This window comes from Carettochelys insculpta, chromosome 4 (assembly GCF_033958435.1).
Source record: "Carettochelys insculpta isolate YL-2023 chromosome 4, ASM3395843v1, whole genome shotgun sequence".
NCBI lineage: Eukaryota > Metazoa > Chordata > Testudines > Carettochelyidae > Carettochelys > Carettochelys insculpta.
The window spans coordinates 55,399,756-55,419,593 of record NC_134140.1 but is presented as its reverse complement, the minus strand read 5'-3'; the positions used below and the strand labels follow the sequence as shown (position 1 = coordinate 55,419,593).

Sequence of the window (19,838 nt, the reverse complement as noted above, 5' to 3'; positions counted from 1 at the left end):
CTCAAATGACTAGTACGCTTTTTGCCAAAATACAGGAAAACAGGGAAGAAAAAAAGCAATTTAAGCTGTTTCTGGCATGTTTGCATAAAATCAAATGAAAACATCTCCTCTATAGTTTTGGCCTTGTGCTATACAAAGTAGAAATTCATAATTTTTTTTATAAATGTGAACTTTGCTACTTGTTTTTCAGATTCAAAGGAACAGTTCCTACACACATCATTAATCTTGATTTACCTCCCAGCAGAAGATGGGATAAGTTGATGAGTGCAAAGAAAGAAGAGGTATCAAGTAGAGGTTTTGCTCTTAAGTTTAGCTTTAACCATAACTAGTATACAGCTTTCTCTCAGGGAAACTCACAAGAAAAAGCAAGGGGGGTTAATTTACTTTTGAAATATGTGATGACTAATGTTTCTCATTCCTGTCTTCTGTACTTAACCTGATCTAATTTAGGGTCTTGACTAGAAAGAAAATAAAATGGTGGCTTAAGCAAACATATTTTCTCCTACAAAATGCTTATTCTCAGACAGGATCTGACATAATAGAATATAAGTTCAAACGCTTAGAGTAACATTGCCTATGTTGGACTTAATTTTCTTATAAACTTTTTCCCCTTTTAAATCTACACATTTATTATGGGGAAATTGTGTCAGAGCAACAGTCTTCTGGGCGTGAAGTACTCTGTCTGCAAATTCAAGATACAGTGGCAGTAGTGTTAACTTTTCCACACAAATTGGTCAACATGCACCCTTCCTAACTGAGAGAGACTAACTCTGGTGCTGAATGAGTAGTCCATTCCTCATCGCCATGCTGTTTTTGGCCCTCCTAGGACTGTAAATAAGGGTACCAACTGTGGTGGAGTGTCACGTGGTGTGGAAAGACATCACTAAATTTTGGCTCATCTTAAGCCAGGGTTGGCTTGCCTGGATTGGGTTCTCAAAGTTTGGGGTCGCATCTCTCCTCTCACAGAAGTATGAGCCAGTACTGCTGCTTCAGCTACATGGTGGGACACTATAACTGGAGTGTTGGCCAGCTTGCACCACTGAGTGTGGGGTGTGAATCCTGAGCTTTGTGGACCCAAATCCAGGCAAGCCACGACCAGATCCTGCTCATGGGCACCGCATGCTACAGGGAAGTGCTCTTTGCAGGCACTGCCGCCATCGTTCGCATTGGCTGAATCGCCGCCAGTGGGAGAATTGTGGGGTGGTGCCAGGGGGTGCCTTTCATGCAACATACAGAGCCACATAGAGCGATATGGATCCCTCCTACCCTCTCCTGGAGCTGCACCCAATAGGCACCTGTGTTCCTATCCCCTGCCTCCTCCCTTCTCTACTCCTTGCCCCCACCACTCTACACTCCCAAATCTGCCATGACCCTGCACCCTGACACCAGCAGCCCCCACCCATGCACTGAACTCTTCATTTTTGGCATCATCCCAGAGCTGAGGGAAGTGCTATGAAATCTTCTAGTCCAAGTCCTCCCCAGCCCTTGATGTTGGTGAGCTGACTCTTTTTCTGCTTCTCAAGAGGGGATCTGTGAGCCGATGCCCAGGTGCCAGCTAAAAGGTCCGGTGGGGGCAAAGGGTGCGATGCTGCACCAGTAGCTACGCTAAGCAGCCAGGGCAGGCTGGGTTCTTTAGTTCAGGTACAGCAGCAGGAGGAAAATAGACTGATTTCAGGCTTTAACAATTACTTTTTATTTATACAAAGATAGAAACAATTTAACTAAGACAAATGATTAAAATACAAGAATTTGTGAATTTTGTGTTAATAACTTTAGCAGCGGTTAATAGGAAAACCGCTGGCAGTGATTTTACAAAGAAGGGGCTGCTGCGAGTAAAAGGGGTTTTTAAACTGACCGCCCAATTTTATGAATGAAACCAAGATGGCCGCCAAGTGAGTGACAGGATAATGATTTTCTTGAGGTTACTAATGTTTATTGAAGGTTATTGCTGACCGCAGCTTGCCAGTTAAGGTAAGGACCCGCTGTGGTTTGACAGACAAGATAATGATTTTCTGCAGTTCTGTGTAAAAGGTAATGGCTGATTGCAGTTTTCTAATAGATCAAAGGGGTAAATGCATTTTAAAGATAAGGGCTTCCCACGGTTTGAGTGACAGGCTAATGGTTTTTAGCAGTTTATAGCCAAAAACAGTTAGTACCCTCAGTTTTTAAAGGGGAAACAACACAATTTAACTTAAGAAAAGTTTTAGACAAACTAGCTAGCTTAAACTAATACAATTAATGTGTACACAAGAAAGGCACATTGCAGGTGTGATTTTTGCCCCCGCCTCTTAGACGTGGTGGAACCAGTCTTTTCCCTCAATTCCTATAGGAAAGAAGTATAATACAGGTGTAATTCTTACCCCTGCCTCAGATCTGGTGTGACCAGAATCTTTCTCTCAATCCCTCGGGAAGAAGTAGATACAAACCAGGCATCCCCAGTCTCGGGAATCAATACCGTACCTGGCCAGCAGGTGTAGGTAATGGGAGCTCAAAGGGGGTGGGCTGCCAAACCCCTCTTTATACCCCTTTGGTCACGTAGGCTTCTTCCTGGTCTCAAGTGGCTAATTGGGAGGAATGTGTTTGAACCCCAGGTTTCCCAGGGAAGGTGCAAGGCTCAATTCACACATGTGAATTGTGGACAATTGGGCACCTTTGGAGATGATGGGCGGAGGTTCCCCGTTCTTCCTGGGGTGATGATCAGGCGTGTCAATTACCAATATCAGCCAGAAGGGTGGCCATTAGCTAGCCCATTCACTGTCTGGTTTCTGTGTATGGTAGAGAGTCTGGGTGAGACAGCACACCTGCATTCCCAGGACATCAAAGGCTGCCTGTCTCCCTCCCTGTCTCTCTCCCAGTGGGGGGAGAAGAAGAAAAGGCCAAATGGGGGGTTCATGTCTGGCTACAGGACCACATCTCTGAGGGTGGGATATTTTTTGTTCTTGTTTTTTCCCTCACTTTCATGTGGCCCTCAACTGATTTTTTTTTCTTTTTTAATTTATTTATTTATTTATTTATTTTACGCCCATTGGTCAGTGGCCCCAATCCAAAAAACATTCCCTCACCTCTGCTTTAAGCCATCTTAATATTTTATTGGGTATGAATAGCTCCTGAACAGTATTCAGGTGTGTTTGATTTGAAACTACGGAGCAAAAACTGAAATTTTCAAATCTGCCTCTCTCTAAACTTTGGCTTCAAATCTGTATTTAGATTTCTATTTAGAAGGGGGGCGGGGTTTGTTTTTGTTTTGTTTTTTTGCAAATGTTGTGCATCTGCCTCGTGCACTAACTTTAGTGATACCTGGGACTGTTCAATATCTCTTAAAACTAAGATAGTTCTGTTTATGCCCAAATGTAGGTGTTTAGAATTTATTTTTTGATGGACATGAAAATGTTTGCATATATCTTTTACCTATATTTTAGACCACTTAATTCCTTTTGAACTATGTAGACCAAATCAATGGAGATGGACCATTTACAACTGGGCTGTATTTGTGGCGTGCTATCAATGGGGCAAACTTGAAGCTTTTTTGCTGTATGTACTTGAAGTTTCCAAAAGGAGGGCCCTTGGCATGCTGTCTGAAAAGACTCATGTACATATTGATGTAGTCCTTTCATGGCTGGGAATGTGCAGTTTAAAACATTGCCAGTGGGTAGCCATGGTAGTATCGACCAATCAGTCTTTCTTATAAAAACACCTTCTGTTACCAGAGAACATTCCAGATCTGTCCTAAACTGGTATAAATAAAGATTGCAGATAACGCCCCTCCCTAACTTCCAGTGGGAGTACTCCTGTGAGTAAGGGTTCCAGAAATGTGTTTAAGTAGCTGCAGAAATTGGTAATGGTCCTCTTACTACAAGCATCAGATTATCATTTTTGCTTTATCGTTTTCCTATTGGTATATTGAAATGCAAAATTTATTACAATCTTGAACTCTATTAATTTAAAAAAAATTGCCTTCTAGTTGAAGAATGTAATTCGGAGTATTAAATATATGGCAGATGCATTTTTCCCTAGTGGCAGATTGATCGAATTTGTGGATACTAAGTTGGTAAGTATCAAGTGTCTTTTTATTTTTAATATCAAACTGCATGCATTAGCCTCCAGAATGCAGTCATAGAATCCATAGACATGTAGGGCTGGAAGGACCACAAGAGGTCACCAGGTCCAGCTCCTACACTCAGAGAGGACCTAGAGCTTCCTTAATAGGTTTTTTTATCCAACCTGTCCACAACCGACCTTGGAAACCTAGTCCAGGCCTTAATTACCGTCATAGTTGGAAAGCTTTCCCTAGTGTCTCACATAAATTTGCCTTGCTGCAGATTAAGGCTGTTACTTCAGAGATGGAGACTTCAGTTGTGATAGATACTTGCTCTTCGTTTTTTAAAAAACCTCCAGAAAAAAGAATCTAACTTAGGTGAAATCAAATACTGAACTGAGGGGGGAAAAATACCACAAGTGTTCAGTTTCTTCATAAGAATTCCACCAAGGTTTGAACTTGGTCTTCCTATCCAATAGGCAAGTGCATATGCCATTGAAAAATACTTGGTTTCTTTAACAAAACAGATTAATTGCATTGTTCTGCATTCTGCTGTGCTGTATTCTCTCTGTCAACAACAGGAAGTCCTGTGGCCTTATAGAGTAACAGATATTTTGGAGCATAAGCTTTCATGGGCAAAGACCCACTTCATTAGATGCATAAGTGCGGGGGATGGGGGGGTGTTTCCAGAGGGGTATTTAAAGAGTGGGGTCTCAGTACAAGGGAGAGCCATACCTGACAAGGTCTATTCAGTCAAGGTGGAAATTGCCCATTATCAGTGGTCTGTATTAAAAGAGGAAAAAAACAAGTCAGATCAGAATGCGGGGTGTGGCCCATTGTCGAAGACTAGTGGGGAGATACTAACAGCCAGGGCAGAGGAGCTGTTTTTGGAAGGGGCCAGCCACTCCCAGTCTCTGTTTAATCCTTGGTTGATGGAGTCAAATTTGCAAATAAATTGCAACTCAGATTTCTCTCTCCATTTGATTTCTGAAATCCCCACTCTTTAAATACCCGACTGGAAACACCCCCCCATCCCCCGCACTTATGCATCTAATGCAGCGGGTCTTAGCCCATGAAAGCTTATGCTCCAAAATATCTGTTAGTCTATAAGGTGCCACAGGACTTCTTGTTGTTCTTGAAGATATAGACTAACATGGCTACCGCTCTGATACTTCTCTCTTAGTAAGGTTTTTGTCCATTACATGTGTAGTAAGCATCTGACCACTTACGAATTTACTGAAGGATCTTGATTTTGTTGGGGGCTGACAGCAACATTTTAGGCCCTCTCCTTTAACTACTAGCATATTAGGAAGTATATAAGTGTGGTGAAACTGAAATTAAAAAGTGAAATTAGCAGCAGCTGTTATATCTGGAGTTAAAAATATCATTTTACTCCATTCAGTTTTGCAAAGCACAATAGGGGTGATAGCAAGAGAAACTGCAGATATTTTATTAAAATCTGCTGATTGTTGTAAAAGATGCAATTTGCTTTGTATTCTATGTTTTTAGACTTACTCAGCTGTTTGGGTGACCTGAAATGATTAATTTTAAATCTCCTAAGATAATGGCCGTGTCTACACGTGTCCCTTCCTTTAAGAAGTGACATGTAAGTGACACAGATTGGAGCTGTTTAATGAGGCCCTGATATGAATATTCAGTGTCTCATTAGCATAACACTGGCCAGTCACACTTTGAAAGTGTTGCTTTTGAACCGCAAACTGGCCATGTAAATGTGAGCATTTTGAAATAAATCCTGGACTTTGAAATTCCCTTATTCTCAAAACCAATGGGAATAAAGGAATTTCGAAGTCCGGGATTTATTTCAAAGTGCCCAGGTCTACATGGCCAGTTTGCGTTTCAAAAGCAGCATGTTCGAAGTGCAACTGGCTGTTATGCCAATGAGGTGCTGAATATTCAGATAAGGGCCTCATTAAACAGTTCCAATCTGTGTCATTTACATGCACCTTCTGAAAGGGAGGAGCATGTGTAGATACGACCAGTGAGACTCTCATAAACCTGTTGTATTGATTCTGAAATGCCTTTTATGTCTTTCTCTTTAACTTTTAAGATTCTTGGGTCAGTCCTTCAACCTGTTTGATCCAGGCTAGCTACAGGACCTGAGTGTAGGGTAACATGTCCACATGCACAAGCTGTGCTCAAGCTAGTGAGCTAAAAGCAGCGTGGATATTGCTGTATGCGCTAGTCGCACAAGTACAGATCTGTGTGCAGGGGGCAAGGCAGCCTTGTATTTGGTCAGCCACTCTGCAGTGCTCATAGTGCTATTCTTGCCATGCTGACTTAAGTAGAGCTAGCGTGCCTCTGCCTTCCTGGACTGCAACGTTCACTCTCAGTTGCTGTGTGGGCATAACATTATACGCTTCTGCTCTCTTTACACTGTCAGCAGCAGGAAGCCAATTCCGACTCTGCCCAATTTACAACAGTCTCCTGTCACTGGATTAGAGGACACTGTGGCCACACCCCATCCTGCTTCGTCCACTCCAGTTTGCCTCAGGCCAGGAAAGGGCATTGTAGGTAGTAGTTCCCCTACTCAGCATTAATGTCAATAGTGACATGGACTTGTGTCTTGATCTTGGCGATGACAATATGACATGACTGTGGTCTCAAATTAAGTTGGTGTTGTGTTCATCTCCATTGTTTGTATACAGATTTTAAATAAACTATTTTTTATTCTGAAGGTGGTTCCTTGCCTTTCAGTTTCTTCCATAAACCCCTTTGGGTATTTGCAGAGATGTTAAATGTCCTGTTTAAAATGGCAGCATAAAAAGATGTGACTATAAATGGAGGACCTTTGTTTAATGACAGATGTTCATCTTCAGTTACAAACATTAAAACATTTTTTTTTCTCTCTCCCTTTTTTAGGTTTGGTTGACTTCCACTCTTCCCTACCCTTTCAATGAAGAACTCAGAGGAATTGCAGAAGCTTCAGGCATTCCTTTGGGTAATACTGTCAACATTTCAGTTTTATACTGTGTGAATCACTGATTTCCACCCCCTGCCAAACACACACACTTTAAAATTGCAATGTATTTATCAATCACGTTAGCCTACACTGCCTGATTACTCAGTGTATAATTGGTGAGTTAATGAAGCAATTTGTGATGCTTTAAATAAAAGCAGTGCTTGTAGGAACATGACAGCAAAAGGCGCGTGAAAGATTGCAACTTGTAACCCTTTTGTCCAGCCAGGTAATCTCCCTTATGGCCTCATGAACCAGATCTGCTGGGATGTATGGAGGCTCTCAACCCATGACTGCTTATCTCTCCTTTGGTCAGGGTTCCTTGCCTTTCCTTGCACCCAGGCCCACAAGATGGGAAGGATAGGATTGCTTGCGGAGACTTTTTTTTCTTTCCCAGTAAGTCTGTCTCTGCTGCCAGTGGTACGTAGGATATAACTATGTGCCTCAGTGAAAAGCAGGTCCATCCACACTGCCTTGTGTAGCTACCCATGTAAGTAAAAGGCTTCCAACACCCAGAGTCACAGGGCCAAGGACAGCCTAGTAGGCTGGGCCCTTGCTGCTTTGGGCATGAAGGGAGGAGTGTAGGACAGATACCACCAGGATTCAGGAGTGATTTTACTTACCAAAGCAATGCCTCACCATGTACAATGCTGTTTCTACCCATGCTAGGTGAGCATGCAGTATATGTATTCTATGTGCTGATGTAACATGTGCACACTCTCACAATGGATCTCTGGGTGCTCCATTTTCTCTTCCAGAATGCAAGTAGGTCAGGAGACCCATTCAGGTGTGCTTTTCCCCAATATTGCTGGCATTGTGGGAGCAGTATGAGTAGTGCAATGCTGAAGATTTTCTATGATGCATGTTGCTGAACAAAGAAAGCTGTATCTTCAGCACCAGGCTTTGGTGTGCACATAGGTGCATGAGAGAATCTAGTCCCCACATTAGTTCTCAAAATATTGAAGCTCTGTATATTTTGTGAGGCTCTTGCCTTTTGATGAACTGGCCATTTGACTCAAACCCCAGAAGTCTTAAATTGAAATCCAAGGAGAGAGCACCGTAGGATGCGCTGTTTTTCTAGTAGACTTTTTTCAAACTCTTTGTTATTGACCATCTGGTAGTTTGAATTGTTCCTCCTTTTTCTTTTTTTAGGAGAAATTGTTCTGTTCAATGTCTTCTATGAAATCTTTACAGTGTGCACTTCAATAGTAGCTGAAGACAAGACAGGTAAAGTCTGTTTTTACCACTTTTGTTGTGAATTGTATTGGAACAATGCCTTTCTGGCTTTTGTTCTGTGTAAATGCTACATAGTTGAGCTTTGATAATAGCCCGTGAGGAACTTTGCTGTTCCTGGCTTCTGTTTCTTGCTGAATAAAAGGATTTGCCCAAGGTAATTTCCCATTCTGAAAAGTAGAGATAATACTGAATTCTAAGTACGTGGAAGTCTACCAATAAAGAGTGCTATGTACAAATTTATGTGGAAGGAACTCAGATACTGTGGTGATGGCATTATAGAACTCAAACAGATAATTTTAAGTGGTTGATTCCCTGATGAGTGAAAAATATCACACAGGTGTGTGAGAGGACTGGGTTTCAGGTTTTGTTTTCTCAGTCTGTTCTTTCTCCTTTCTGACTGTGAGGTCACTAACAAGTTGCCTGAGAAATAATCTAGTTCTCAGCCAAGTGGGTCACAATTTTGAGGGTAAGAATGAATTTGGTTACCAAATTGCATGAGTATTTTATTGCTGCTTTTGCCCTTCCTGAAAATGAGTTCTGATATTGCACCAATATTCTTCCCACAGATACTGAGGTTTTTATAGTGACTGAAACACCTTTTACAAAGAGAAACAGAGTAGGCCGGCTGCTCATTTTAAAACAAACCTCATAAATAGCTATGGATTGAACCAGTAAATTGCTACTAGATTTCCAAAGTCTAAGAAATACGTACAAGTCCAATCTATAAACTAGTATAACTTTTTCACAAATTTACTAGTATAGTTGGAATGCCTTTCCAAACCTTCAAGAGATGCAATATTTTTTAAGTTACTGGTTATGTATTCACTCAAGTTTTCTGTCATGCAAATTTGATTGCATTCCATTTTTATTTAAAAAAAAAAATCTTTGAAATGGGAAAACTGGGAGAATTGTATTTAAAGGTCCAAATAATGCCAGGAATTGGAATTCATTTTGTTATTGAAAGCAACTGTAGAAAACATAAAATTTTAGAACGGAAAAACTTTTAGAAGCAGGCTTGCTCCAAATAATCTTTATGGCAAAAGTAGCTTACTTGGCCTCCACCACCATTCTTAATATATAGAATGGTCTTCCTTAGCATCCATATCGTTATACCCAAGAACCCGCAACAGCATCCGATTATAAAATTTACATCTATCAGATTGGCTGTTTTTCTTTTGTCAGACAGAGCCTTAACATTTTGTTTCTTTTTTTTTTTTTTAAATTATACTGAAATAACTTTTCTTCTAAATTCAGGAAAGCTGTACCATGCTAGAAATTTAGATTTTGGACTATTTCTTGGGTAAGTATGTGTGTGTGCATCGTTATCATTTCAGAAATCATAGCATGACTGAGTATAAGTGCGCTAAAAGCAACCTGGGTTTGAATGATGCTGTTGTTCAGTACAGGCTATTAATTTAGCTTTCATACGTTGACGGTTGCAACTAGTTACTGTAGCTAGCTCTTCATTATATTTTGTTTGTATGAGGAGAAAGGACCGTACAGGCAAAGAGTACAACTCTAACCCCAGTAGTAAAATGACCCTTTTTTTTTATTTAGCAGAAGTGGCTGTTACGTGTTTTGTTTTGGTTTTTTGTTCTTTTTTTTTAACCGTATCCCCAGGTGAGCCCCATAGGTGGCATGAGAGACTTTTTCCCCCATCTCTCACGCTAGGGGATGGGCAGGAATGGTTGCTAGAAACATATGCATTTTGTGGGCTCCACTCTGTCCCAGTGGATGAAACTCAGTCTGGTGTGGAGCAGTACACAAAAAGAACCAATGTAAAAGAAAAGTACTGGATCTCTGGGTTCACTAAGCTTTTGGCTTTGGTCTGTATCTACTTCTTCTAGTAGAATCAGGTGAACTATAGCACTTTTACTATGCCATCTGCATTATTCTTGGTGCTTTTCTGGTCTTGTGCATTCATACACATGCTACTCAGGATGGATCAATTTAAATGACAACTTAGATCACCCAAAAAAAAAATTGGTTTTAGTCAAGTTACCAAAAAAGCTAAGACTGACTGTGCTTAGAGTGCCCTTGGTTGTTTTTTGGGGTTTTTTTTTTTTATTTGTTTTGGTTTCTACTTGTCTCAAAAAAACAAGCAAAAATTGGGTTTAATTGGAAAAGCTGAGTTTCGCTGAAATAAAATGGGAGGTAGATCATCACTATGGCCTGTGGCCATGATGCTCTAAAATAAGGGGCAGGTATTATGTAATTATGTAAGGAAATGATACTCATTGGCAACTGGCAACTCTTGATTTCTTACTGCAGCTTTCTGTACTGTGTACTTGAGTGATAGCTTATGGCTTGTTAACTAGGTTTAGAATCTAACTTTTTTTTCAAGCAACATCCAACATAGCAAACAATTTTGGAATTTACTTGTCAAATCACACTTGTACTAAAAGAGTCTTGAAGAATGATCCATTATAAAGTGAATTATTTAAGTTATTAACGAGCTGATACACTCAGATATATTCAGAACTTCATCCACCTCATTTTCTCCTAATAAGCAATTTTCCTCATGATATTTCATTCTTGCAACTAGGTCCCACATTGTCGTCTTGCACTGTTTACACTTGACACATTTTCCTTTTTTGCCCAAGGAACAAATTTCTTCAAAATATTCCCAAATAGGATCAAGAAGCCATGGCATTTTTTTTCCTGCAGCAAAATTTAGGGGAAGGAGAGGAAATATAGAAAGCTGTGTGCATGCTGAAAAATGTCTTCCCATCTCGCTCCATTGATCCTTTCTATGCTGCCTCTCTCCTTTCCTGTATATTGTCTTTCTGTCTTTGAGAAAATGTCAGCTCCTCTGCTGTGCCTTGGCCAAGGTCCTCCACAACATGACAAAAACAATACTGTTCAGTTTGTCTTTGTTTGCATATGTTACTTTCTAGTCTGCTGAGAAACAGTAATTGAAAGCCCAGACCTTCCAAGAAGCAAGGGCTAGTAGATGGACTGGACAGACTAAAGCTGTTACTTCATTTTTTAAACTAAGTGTAGGTGTAGCATGTTTGTGATTGAGATTTAATTTTAATTCTTATTTCTAAATGAGAAATTTAAAAAAAAATCTGATTTTGATTATTTTAAAAAGACTGCTTGCGCACCCTGATGGTACAGAACTCTCAATGCAAACTCTGAAATTGAGCTTCCTGGAAAGGATAACATAGGACAACAGTAGACTTAAGCTTTTACATCTCCTAAGATCAGTTGAAGGGTTTCCAAGATGATTCACAGGAGATTCCATGGAGAGGTTTGCATCCCAAATATTGCCACATATATAGTTTTGCATGAGCTCCAGAAAACAGAGCAGAGTAGTTTATCTCTGAGAATGAAAATTATTAATAGTGAAAAGTAAACAGAGTATGAAACGAGTGAGATTTTACTACTATTAATATTGGGTGAAACAATGGATGAGATTTTACTACTGTTATTTGTGGTGCTGCTTAATGTGCTTTGTTTTTTAAATATGCATATATTTAACCTGGCTATCACTGTACATTCAGCATGGTAAATTTTTATTATTTAATAATTATAATCCTTAAAGGTGTATGTCCCTAGTATCCCAGACATACTGTAGGTATCTGGACTAAAGACTCAACTGTGTAATAAATAGTCTGAGCAATGTGGTCTCTTAAGGAATTCAGTTTAGATTTGGATAACAGATATATTACCATAAGTCATTGTTTCCTTGATCTCTATCAGCATTTGTAATCTGTCTTCTTCTGGGATATCCACTTACTAAATTGCTGCAAGTGATTACTCTCTTTCACAGAGACAGCCCCTGCAAACTAAACATAACTCCTGGCTTCTCCATATTTTTAACAGAACTCCCGCTGCTCCTTGTGAGCTTCATTGGTCAGAAGTGCTCCCTAATTAATAATAGTAATAACCTTCCCTCCACCCCTCCTGCTCCCCACACACAGAACTTCAATTTTGATTCTTTTGGCTCTCAACAAATAGAACCCCCAGCATCTCTGTAATGAATCCCAATAGTATTGCATCTTTCCTGTCTGTGTCTCTCTAAGGTAGAGGCATGGCTGAGACTTGAAAAGTAGTGGTCTCCATGATATTTGATCACCCTCTTCCCAAGAAGCATACAACTTTAGGGTACTTTCAAAGTCTCATTACCTCCTGGAATATCAGATAATATTTCTGCCAAAAACGGTGCAGTTGTCACGGTTGAGGTCATTGGAAGAACTCTTCCTAATAGGTTTAGAGTGGCTGGATAAGTGTTGTATAGGGATCCAGTTTGGCATTGAACAATAGGATGTGGACCAATAATGGGTTTTAAAGCCATATATTCACCCATAAACTGCAATTTATAAATTTGATTTAATCCTTCATGCATAGATTAGTTTTAATTCCTTGCTAGTCCTAATGCTACCTGTGGAATAAGGAACACTGTTCCATTAAGTGTATGTGTACGTTACTGTGATGCATAGTTATATGTTTGCAGTCTGTAGTAACATGGGTTAGATGAGTTTTCTTACTGCCCACTTTGCTGCAGGTGGAACATAACAAATAGTTCCTGGATTATAACTCAGGCATTGAAGCCCGTAGTAGTGACTCTGGACGTCCAGAGAAACAACAAAACAGTATTTAAGTCTACAAATTTTGCAGGATATGTGGGCATAGTATCTGGAATCAAACCTGTAAGTATTCTTTATTTGCAACACCAAATAATTTGTGACTCAGATTTTCTTTTTGTTGTGCACAATACACCTTCTTTCAAGGATTAATTTAAAAAAAAATTTGCCACCTTCTAAGACTCTCCTCCCACCGTTTGCATGTCTGAGCCCCTTACACAAATAATAGCCGCCAAGTTTACTCATAATTAAGGTGGATATGTACACTTCCAAGAAATGGTAGAAGAATGGAGAATGCCAGCAGTTTGCACAAATTCGTTATAGAAAGAAATAAGCTAAATAAAATACTTTGAAGTGAGCTTATGTATCTAAAAGAAAATTCACTCTCAGAATTCAGAATCATGTAGTCGCGTATCCAAAACACACACAAAGGAAAATCAGATATATTCAGCTTTGTGAGCAAGCAAAAAGTGAGTTCACATCTTTCTCAGAAAGGGGAGAATTTGATCACTGTTCTTAAAATGTTGGTGAGTATTAATCTCGTTTCCTCGCAAATGCAAATGTGTTCTAAATTGACTTATCTTGGTTTACAGGCAGCTCAGATCTGGGGTTTATCTAGATTTAAATGTGACTATAAACATACACCCTGCTTCTCAGATGGGAGGCTTTCCTCACTACCTTCTCCTTTTCCTGTATTTTGCCATTTCTTTAGTCTTTAGCACATGATCTGTCCCACTACCCTTCTGTACCATTTTATGCCCCAGAACTGTGAAAGGAGCTCCAACAATACAGTGTGAGTGCCACTTTCAGTCCCTGTAACTTCTCAACCTTTCTCCCCTGGTAACTCCACAAGCCAATAACTTGGGAAGAATTAAGACTTAGCTATTGAATTCCATTCCCGCATCACTAGAGGAGCTGAGCATACAGGAAGGGAAACATGGAAGCTAATGCACACATTAGAGTTTCATGTGTGACTATAATGTATGAGTGTGGTTCGGGTGACCATATTGTGGGGAGAAGAGCCTTGTCTCACCCATGTCTCGATTAGTGAGGTTTTGCTGCACATATGTCTGATTTTGCAAACCCTTACTCAATGAATAGTTCCACTGGTGTGTTCTGCGAACATTCGCATGCAGAACAGATTACAGGACCAGGCTATATGTCCATTTTAAAATAGTTACTTTAAGTAGTTACTGACATTGCAACTTTCATATAAAGTTATTTTGTTTACTATTTCCCAGGGAGTTTTCACACTCACAATGAATGAGCGTTTTAGTCTTGATGGTGGTTACATTGGTGAGTAACTGTGAAACTTGTTTTTTGAATATATAATAAAGCTCTGTTGGGGCACCTACTAGCTTGCAAAAAAATGAAGACCGTATCAGATGTACAAGATAGGGTAACAAAGAGGTTCAGGCTAGGGCAGAAGTTGGGAGCCTTTTTTGGGTCAGGGTCACTGACCCACAAAAAAAACCAGTTGGGGGACAGATAAAAATGAGAAGAGAGAAAAACCTTACTGATGGGGCCCCTGTCATACTCAAGCCCTACAGGTGTTGGGAGTGAGGTTCAGGGCGTCCCCTGGGCCATGTTAACTCTTCTGGGCCCCTAGGGTGGGACCAAAAATGTGGGGATCAGGTTTCACATGCAGCAGGGGACTGCTAGGGAATAGGTGGGCAGGAAGGAGCTGCAGCAGGCAGGGTTGGGGATCTGACCAGGAGGGAGTATAGGGAGGTGGAAGTCTGGGCAGGACGGTATTCTGGGGGCAGGTTGGTGGTCCATGGTCTGGGGTGTGGGTCTTGGTGAGGGGGGTCAGTAGCAGGGTGGGGAGTATGATTGGGAGGGAGGCTGCAAGTGGGGGTCTGGGTGGGAGGGGGCGCACAGGAGCAGTCTAGGGGAGCAGGGTCTGGGCAGTGGGGGTACAGCTTTCCGGTTTAGCACATGGCTCTGTTCCCCTGACTCTTGAGCACCACCCTCTGCTTTTGTGATTGGCTGGAATTCCAGCCAATCTGAGTGGTGGGGTAAAGCCTCCAAACAGCACTGCTGTTGCTGTTTCTCCTCCCATGTCCTCAGATGGGGGTATGGCAGCAAGTAGCAGCGCACCACATGGAGCCGCTTCCTGCCCCTCTTTGACCTGTCGGAGCCTGTGGGTTAGATCCAGCCCTAGTTTGCCTGGCTATGCCCCATGAGGCTCAGAGCTCCACGCTCCCTGTCCCACAGCAAGCTGGATGTAGGCAAGGGGAGCCCTGAGATTATGGGCTGGATCCAGGCAAGCAGTGGTCCAGATCCAGCCTACGAGCTAGGGGTTCCCCACTCCTGGGCTAGGGATTATCCCAGGTATGGAGAAGCTATAAAAATAAAGGGAAAATAAAGTTGTCTGTGTCTATGAAGAGCAAGTTGTTACAAATGGTGAATTCTTTCAGGAATCTTTGAATGGATTATTGGGAGGAGAGATGGTATGTGGATGGGCTTTCTCACGAGAACTGTGCTAGAGAATGGTACAAGGTAACGCGTTCTTTTTTGCTGATCTGTGTGGCTTTGTTTACAGTAGTAGTGCTACAGATTAACTATTCTATTTTTAATCCTATTTGTTTGAAAAATACACCAATCTCTGCCTATTTTGACAGAGTAGTAGATCTTTTTAGAACAGGGTGGGTAACCACTGGCCCACAGTCCAGATTCAGCTAATTTCTTGCCTGGATCCAGCCCTGAGGCTCACGGCTCCCTGTTCCAACATCCAGTCTGCTTCAGGGTAGAGCATGAGGAGCCCCAAGCCAGGACACGTGCACGTGCGCACACCGCGCAAGGATGTGGGGCTGATGTGTTAAGAGAATAAGGGGAATAGCTTTCTGTCCCCCAGTCAGGCACCACATCATGAGATTGTGGGGGGGGGGGGGGTTTGTTTTGTTTTTTGTTTTGGGGTGGGGAGGTGTTATTTGCTTCCCACTTGTGTGGCCCCTGACTGATTTCCCCACCCGTTTTAGAAGCTTTTCCTGGCATGCATTTATGTATGGGTGGTTTGTTCATGTTAGCAGCCCTTTTTCTTAAATGATGCTAAAATTAACAAGACCACTTCCAAGTAGCAGATCATGACCATACCTCTTCAGAGTTGGGACTTTAGCACAATACTGAAGAAACAGGTTTTACTGCAATCCACTGGGGGAATGAAACGTTTCAGTGAGTAATAAAAAAACAAAATTTTACATTTCTATCTTGATGATGGTTAAAAAGAAAACTATGGGGGAGGCTTTTTCCAGCAAACAGGATTTTTTTTATAACCAATGAAATGGTAATCATGAGCAGCTTGCTATTGGAAAATTTTATTTACACAGACTGTTACTTTATGCCATCCTATTAAAGTTTACTTATTGAATAAAACTGATGGAAAATACTTTGAGCATCACTATTTGCATATTCTTGGGTTTTAACTACATTCTGTGTGCTTTTAATGAGATTCTTCCCTAATGTATAACTTAGTTATCAGGAAGCAAAGGACCAGCTGGTTAAAACAAGATTACTGGCTCCAGCTTACTTCATCCTGGGAGGAAACAAAACTGGAGAGGGCTGTGTGATCACTCGGAGCAGACAAGCTTGCTTGGATATTTGGGAGTAAGTATGCACAAAGCAGGACCAGTTACATGGATATAGGTGCACCTGTGTCTAATGTATGATCCTTTTTTTCAAGCAAGCTGACTCTACTGTCAAGTGATTTATTAGCTGGCTTTTAAAACTTTAAATCCAAAAAGCAGTATCTTGATGAAGTATTTGGCTTATTCAAAAAAAGGTGTTTATAATCCTAACAGGCTAATTCTTTAACTAGTACTGTCAGTGGAATATGGATATGGCTAACATAGAGGGAAAAGTGTATCTGTGCAGTATTTAACCAGAAAGTGAATACACACCTAATCTCTTCTCAAGCCTTGATGTAAAAGGGGGCACATGGTATGTGGTGGAAACAAACTATGATCGTTGGAAGGCACCTCTTGTCTTGGATGACCGTAGAACACCTGCAATGAAGTGCCTGAACCAGACAAAGCAAGAGGTAAATATTTAAAAACTTAATTTAATATTTTGATATAATCTGAACGCAAGTCACCTAATTGTGACGGTCTGAATTAAACATGGTAGTACAGGCATCAGCTTTGGAACAGCAACAACTAAGTCATTGTCATGCAGTTTGCCTGCATAATCAGTGTATACTAAAGCTCAGCTGGGTGTTGCTTTGTTGTTGCCAGCTGGTTTTTGAAATGCTTGTTCTAGCTCCAGTTTAACGGGAGGCTCTCCCTGCTGTGCATTTTTAAACTCAAACTTCTGATTTAATTTTTTTGTAGTACAAGCAGGTTGCAATACGACTGATTAATGTACAAACAGTTCTTAAGGTTCATAAAGAGATTTCCTCATCCATAAGGGAAATACAGCAGCTGACTTTAGAGGTGCCACATGCTATAAAACTGCCCAACCTGTAGCAAAGCCTAGCCTGCCAGTTCCTAGTGCCCATGTGTCTTCTGTCCGGAAGATGGTTGGGGAGTTGCATGTTCTTCTGGTGAGCTTTGGCTTTATACTTAAGTAGTCAGCAAAGATAATAAATGGAACTTTGTTCTCAGCATGATGTTGTTACATAATTTGTGTAACTGTGGGCTACTGAAATCCTGGCTAATTGCAGTCTACTTGTTTCTCTCAGAACATCTCCCTACCAGCCATCTATGATGTTCTCTCCACAAAGCCTATCTTAAATAAGGTAACCATATTTTCACATTCCTTGCAATGGAGGTGTATTTCCACAATGTGGGCACAAACCCGAGGCCCTGCAGTGAAATTTCACCTACTTTTGGTTAGGACTAAATCTGATCATAATTTGGGGGGGGAGGGGGGAAAAGAGTCTTAAATGTAAAAGAATAGCCCACAAAATATCTACAGAAATGTCAGGAGAATGCAGCGGTCCTACTAGTGAGTAGGAGGATGTGCAGGAAGTCCAATTCACTCAGAAATGAAGATGAACACCTCATTTTCTAATAGCAGTCAAATTACACAAGTAGGAGAATGCTAGTAAAAATGTCTTCAAATATGTTTGTAAAGTTCTCTGGCACTTCACAAAAGGTATGTGAAACCCTTTAAACTCGTGCCTGAAAATAAAGGGGAAAACATTTAGCAATAGATTTGGATGAGGTCTCATTCACCTATGAATTTAGAGTTAAATACAGTAAATCCTCAATTTAACAGACTTTGAAAATAATAGATGCTGCCCCTTCCCCCCAAATAAATGCTGGTGACTCACCAGAGCAGCTGCCACTGAGGCTGCATGAGGCTGCCGCAGGGCCGCCGCCACATCTAGTAGGTGCCTGGATGGAACAGCTGGTGGGCATCCTGCCAGCCAGAGCCCTGAGCAAGGGCACACCCACTAAGAGGCACACTTAGTTTCTGTGGAAGTGCTCAGCCCTGGGTGGGTGGTGACCTGCTCGTGGCAGGCGAGCCCAGAGCATCTGCTCTTCAAGCACTGCAAAGAGCCCACTGCTGAGCTCTCTCTCCTGACTCCGCTGCATTCCTCCTAGGTCTCAGACGGAGTGCTCCCTAGTGTGCCTTACAAGGTGCCTCCAGTCCTGCAGATTCCAATATATGGGACTTTTGGCATTAATGGACACCCTTCCCCCCATTAGTCCATTAAATCAAGGGTTTATTGTATCCAAGGGATAAATCTGGTCCTCTCTGTTTACAAATTGACTCATACCATGCACCTTGTCCTACTAAGTGCCAGGGACAAGGAATGTAATGTCAAGGAGCACAGTGGAAAAGTTGCTGATGAAAATTTCTCTTCGTACAAATTCAACAGCCTTCGTTAAGGGTCAGTGCGAAACTGGTTAATGAGAAATCTATATAATTTTAGAATTAATTCCTCTAACTTTGGGGGTGCTGCTTCCCAGCATGCTTAATTTTTCTCTTACCATATAGAATGGACACTTGTCAGTGCTACAACAGGATGAGGATTAAGTCTAGTTATAACTGATCGTAGTCATTACACTGTATTTTTTTCCCTATATTGATGGCAAGAATATAATCTTCATATTCCTGCTCTTACAGCATACATGTAATATTTTATTAAACCTCATAATATACATCTGAAGAAGTGGGTTTTACCCACAAAAGCTCATCATCTAATGAATTTTAGTTTCTAAGGTGCCATAGGTCTGCTTGTTGTTTTAAAAGCCAAATAGTTCTTACTTCTCTGTTCCTCAGCATCTACCTAGAATAAGTAAAATGTAAATCACAGTAGGCTAACAAATTTTCTTTTCCTGGCTAGCTGACTGTGTGCACAACGCTGATGGAGGTTTCGGAAGGTCGTTCAGAAAGTTATCTTCGGGAGTGTGTAGGTTCCTGTAGTCCTTGGTGATCCTTCACCTACCTGGGATAAGCTCTGCTGTCGGAATTGGATTCCCTTCATTGATAACTGTACCTCTGAAGAGGAGTTCTTCAACCTACGCATTTTTGATCAGAACTTTGATAGCTATAGCCAATAAACGTGAGCTTTCTGAGAAGCTTCTACAAGCTTCACAAGGCACCTGTCCTACCTTGGATCTCTCTGCTTCTTTAATTATTGACAGTTCAGACAACTGAGTACTGATGTTCATTTGTTTGTTCCGAGTATCTTTTCTGTAAGTGTTAAATAACAATCATGCATTGGTCCCTGCTAATTTGTTCATTATTGGAAAATTCCTTTTTTAGAATAAAGATACTTTTTAAACTACAAAATCAACTTGGCCTGGCACCCTCTGAGTAAGAGAACTAGAAATGGTGTTAAAAAGCAGTTGAATAAATTAGTTGTGCTACTTTTTCTTTTCAGTGACAAATTAAGAGTAATAAGAATGTTTAATGCTGCTAGTCCAGTATTAAGGATGTATTTCTAAAATGTCTGTGTAAAATGACATTCACAAAGTTAACTCCTACTACAATAAACAAGTGATTGGGAAATGTCTTGTGTTGGATCTGGAACAGAAGTGGCCTTTTGGGG

At 41.0% G+C, this 19,838-nt stretch overlaps 1 protein-coding gene across 1 annotated transcript in view; it reads left to right on the top strand.

The window, feature by feature from the left end:
• ASAH1 (N-acylsphingosine amidohydrolase 1) overlaps window positions 1-19,579 on the top strand; it is a 29,042-nt gene extending 9,463 nt beyond the window's left edge. The window contains exons 3-14 of the mRNA XM_074992878.1: window positions 191-281; window positions 3,962-4,048; window positions 6,917-6,995; window positions 8,166-8,240; window positions 9,504-9,549; window positions 12,760-12,904; window positions 14,080-14,134; window positions 15,259-15,340; window positions 16,313-16,444; window positions 16,754-16,877; window positions 17,517-17,573; window positions 19,131-19,579. Coding sequence (XP_074848979.1) covers window positions 191-281; window positions 3,962-4,048; window positions 6,917-6,995; window positions 8,166-8,240; window positions 9,504-9,549; window positions 12,760-12,904; window positions 14,080-14,134; window positions 15,259-15,340; window positions 16,313-16,444; window positions 16,754-16,877; window positions 17,517-17,573; window positions 19,131-19,220 — 1,063 coding nt within the window. The 3' untranslated portion in view covers window positions 19,221-19,579. The remainder of the gene's footprint in view (window positions 1-190; window positions 282-3,961; window positions 4,049-6,916; window positions 6,996-8,165; window positions 8,241-9,503; window positions 9,550-12,759; window positions 12,905-14,079; window positions 14,135-15,258; window positions 15,341-16,312; window positions 16,445-16,753; window positions 16,878-17,516; window positions 17,574-19,130) is intronic.
• The last annotated feature ends 259 nt before the right edge of the window (window positions 19,580-19,838 follow it).